Source organism: Anas platyrhynchos, chromosome 3, assembly GCF_047663525.1.
Source record: "Anas platyrhynchos isolate ZD024472 breed Pekin duck chromosome 3, IASCAAS_PekinDuck_T2T, whole genome shotgun sequence".
Taxonomy (NCBI): domain Eukaryota; kingdom Metazoa; phylum Chordata; class Aves; order Anseriformes; family Anatidae; genus Anas; species Anas platyrhynchos.
In genome coordinates, this window is record NC_092589.1 from 121233424 (window position 1) to 121237352 (window position 3929).

The 3929-nt window shown below is 44.4% G+C and overlaps 1 protein-coding gene across 2 annotated transcripts in view; it reads right to left on the bottom strand.

Annotated features, from left to right (window-relative positions):
* The window catches only part of IFT172 (intraflagellar transport 172), a 39562-nt gene that overhangs the window by 35423 nt on the left and 210 nt on the right, over positions 1-3929 (bottom strand). For both annotated transcript variants that reach the window (XM_027455521.3, XM_027455520.3), the window contains exons 2-6: positions 3707-3850; positions 3481-3593; positions 2825-2864; positions 769-834; positions 186-265 (exon numbers count right to left, since the gene is read on the bottom strand). In XM_027455521.3, the coding sequence (XP_027311322.3) occupies positions 186-265; positions 769-834; positions 2825-2864; positions 3481-3593; positions 3707-3850 (443 nt within the window). The remainder of the gene's footprint in view (positions 1-185; positions 266-768; positions 835-2824; positions 2865-3480; positions 3594-3706; positions 3851-3929) is intronic.

Sequence of the window (3929 nt, forward strand, 5' to 3'; positions counted from 1 at the left end):
TGGCCAGGTGTCAGATTTTAGGAAGAAATTACTTTTGGAAAGCACTGAATGTTATCATCTTGACAAGAACTGACAGCAGAAAGACATTCTAACAACCTCCCATACTGCCACAAGTTCTGCCAGGGCCAATAGCTAGGTAGGAGGCTGAGGTAAAGCAGTGTAGCCTAAAGCAATGCCATACTCACTTGGAAGTTAGAGAGACCACATAGGAATCTGTCCCATAAATGGTGGAAGACTTATTGTTCTTTGTATTTGCTACACGAACCTGAGAAAGAGAATCTGATCAATATTGCTTCTGTTCCCAAACAGAATCATGGATATCCCGCAGTATAATGTCCCCGTATGTTTTCCAGTCTATAACCAGCAACAGAAATAGAAAGCTCATTGCTTTCTGGTAGGTTGGAGAGCAAATGGGAAACTTGGAGCTGCAGTCATAGAATCATAGAATGGTTTGGGTTGAAAGGGACCTTAAAGATCATCTAATTCCAACCACCCTGACATTGGCAGGAACACCTTCAACCAGAAGGGAGTGGAAGGTGTCAGACTTCCACATTTTTAGGGAGGCTCAGGAAAAGGACCAAAGGATCCAATAGAACCTCCAAGAACTGGGAACCAAAACCAGAAAATTTAAGCCACTGGAGTAATCCCTCTGTTGCTGATGGGTGCCCTAAGACCACAGAATAATGGTTCTTCCCCTGCACCCTAGGTGCAGGCAGGCTCTCATAGCCCCTACATGGAAAAGAGTATCAGGAAAGTAAGTTTCTCTACCTTTCCTTCAGCAAGACCAAAGACAATGATATTCTCCGCTGGCCACAATAAGCAGGTCACAGCACTCTGCCAAGGAGAAATTAAAAAGAGAGATAAGAGCTCCACTATACTTACAAAGCTTCTTGCCCCATTGCTTGCTACATAAGACAGCTCAGGAATGAGACCTCTCAAGTCCAAGAAAGAGAAGAGATGGGAGCACTGTGATGGACTTTAAAGTGGGATTAAGGCCCTCCATACTGAAACTTGAATTAGGTAACAGTGAGCTGGGGTAGAGTAAGAGGCTGAGAAGAGCTTAAACAGGGCATCAAATTTATATGATGTTGTTCAGTATCAGTGCTCTTCTGAGGGGACTGCTCTTTGATTATGTGTGGTTTTCCAGATGTTATGTTCGAAATGTATAAATGAATAAATGTATAAAATCACAGCTATTTTAAAATACTTTTTTGCAACAACAAATATAAATCAGAAAAATAATTTTACTCTGCTGATTTCATAACAGATATGAGAATATCTGTACTTTGGATCTTCATTTGCTGAATCACAAGTAGTGCTTACGTGTATCTTTTCATTTACAAGCAAAATGACTATCCAATGCTACCACATAGGTCAGGCAGAAAGATTCATTAAATCTATATCAAAGGGAATTTTAAAATCGGAGGTATGGGGGTCAGCATGAAACCTAACTGTAAGAGAAAGCCAAAAGAGTTAATGAAGCCACTTTACATTTAAATTGAAAAATTTCAGTCAAAGTTTGGCATTGTGCCACTAGCACCAGCTTCATATGCGTATCTGTTCCATTTTAAGAATCTGAGCCTGCTTTAGATATATATATACACTCTCATTTGTTCATCTCACTTACTCTTCCCCACTCTTACCATTCATGTCAGCAAACACAACTATCAGATACCTAAATGTCCCTGGATGCCCAAGTTGCTCATAACTTACATGTCCAACCAATCAACAAGATGCATCTTTTACTCTTCCTGTTTCCCAGACATCCACTTATTTCCCTCATCATTTCCCAACCATTATTTTCAGTCTAACAGTCACAAGCAGCCTAGTTGAAACTTAGCAACAAGCTTTACAAAGTGGTAACAAGCTCAGCTACTAGTGTAAGGAAGTCAAACTTGCAGGTACTCTTGAGATCCTGACCCTCTAGCAGGATGCCTTGCTTGTCAGCAGAGCAGAACAGTGTCACTGTATTCACAATATGCACAAGAGTGCCCAGCAGGTTTTGCAAATTGCAGGTGAGGGAAAGGGCCAAATAGATGATCTCCCATATTGACTGAATGTACCAAAAAAATGTAAATATAAATATTCAGCTACAGTGGAGAATCTACAGCGGAGAATTCATCTACAGTGGAAAATCTACCCCCATCAAGGAAAGAATTATAAGAAACCACACAGATAGCACTAGAAAAATAAAAGATTCATTATGATAGAAATGGTAAAAAAAAAAGGCATAGGATAAATGAGAGAGTGAAAGAAAATAGAAATGAACAACTAAATTAAAATACAAAAACTGTACATATGCTGTGTGCAACATCTAAGCCTTGCAAGAGACAAGCAGCCTCCCATCAGGCTGCTAGCTAGGTGCTGCAGCAAAGGAGAGTCAGAGGGACAGGAAGCAGTGCTAGTCATTGCCAGCATACTGAAGCAGCAAGCAATGAACAGTGAAAGGACTCTCCAGTGAGACTACTAATATCCATATCTGGTATAACTGTAATGTTCAAGAAAGGGATAAGTGGATACCAAGCCCTTCTTGCCCTGTTTTCCTCATTCTTAACACTCTTCCAGTGTCATGATCACTCAGTGCAGCAGGTCAACCACAGAGAAACAAAGGCTGACCAACAGCTTTCTTCCCTTACTGTCAGTGCAATAGAACTATATTCATTCCCCTTCTGCAGCCAGCACTGAGATGGTGGATGGCCATCCACCAAAGATGGTGGATGGCCCTCCTATGAGCATGTCTCTGAGTATGCACAAAGTGACATACAATTATTTTTATCCTACAGCTACTTCAGAAAATGGAGTTAAACAGGAGTCTAAGTCTCACCATTTGGATGAACTTGTTGCATATCACCTTCTTGTCACCCCTGCAGAAAAAGGCAGACAAAAGCAGACAAAAATGACTATCGGTGAACCTGGTAAAACTGCCCATTCTAGATACCCTACTGTTTGTATTCAGTTCATTTTAATATTGTCAAACACAAGTGAGTTAAGTTTTATATGCTGGTGGTCTACCTACAAGCCAACTTTAGGCAGAATATTAAAAAAAAAAAAAGTTCTACATTTTCCAAGACTAACGATATTGGAAAATATGGGAATTATCCGAGCTTACAAAATTTTGGTGACATACCTTTCTGAGCAGCTTAAGAACAACATATACAAGCAAATGACGCTGAAGTGACGCAGCCATGTGCCTCATATACACATCTGTGAAACAGCACTTTCATTTTGCCCCATAGCCCCACAGAAGCTGGCACATGCTCCCACCTGGGTCCACAAAGACTGTTCAAGGAAACCCTATCGGTTGCTATCTGAGCGATTAATTGCAGGTTAGATGATACGCACCGCGGCACATACTACACTGAGGACCAGGCCTGGATGCACACCCGCACCAGCACCCAGAAAGCGTACTACATGGAAAGGAGGGAGAGCACCGCTCCCTTCTCAAAGGTGCAGCAATGGTCACTCTGCCACCAGACTCACCACTCCTCTCCGATCCTGTAGACATAGACAATGTTGTCCGTTTGGCCAATGGCGATTTTGGTGGAGTCCGGGGAGAATGCCATGCCTTTGACCACGTAGCTCTTCCTCCCATACTGTGGAGGAAGGCAGCTTGAGACACGGGGGAAGGCTGGCACGCCCCGGCTGCATGTGCACCAACCAGCTACGGCAGGCCCTGCTGGCAGCAGCCCGGTCCCGGGGCCCTCACCTTGGCGTCGGCGGGCTTGGTGGAGAACTTGTCACGCCGCTCGCCGTGCTCGTCGTACAGCAGCACCACCCGGTCTGCGGTGCACACGGCGAAGCGGCCGCTGTTGGCCGACCAGGCCATGCAGGTCACCCGCGCAGTGCCGTCCTGCGGGACACACACAGCCTCAGGCGCCGCCGCACCCCGACCCCCCGGCCTCCCCCGGCCCAACCCGGCCCGGCCCGAC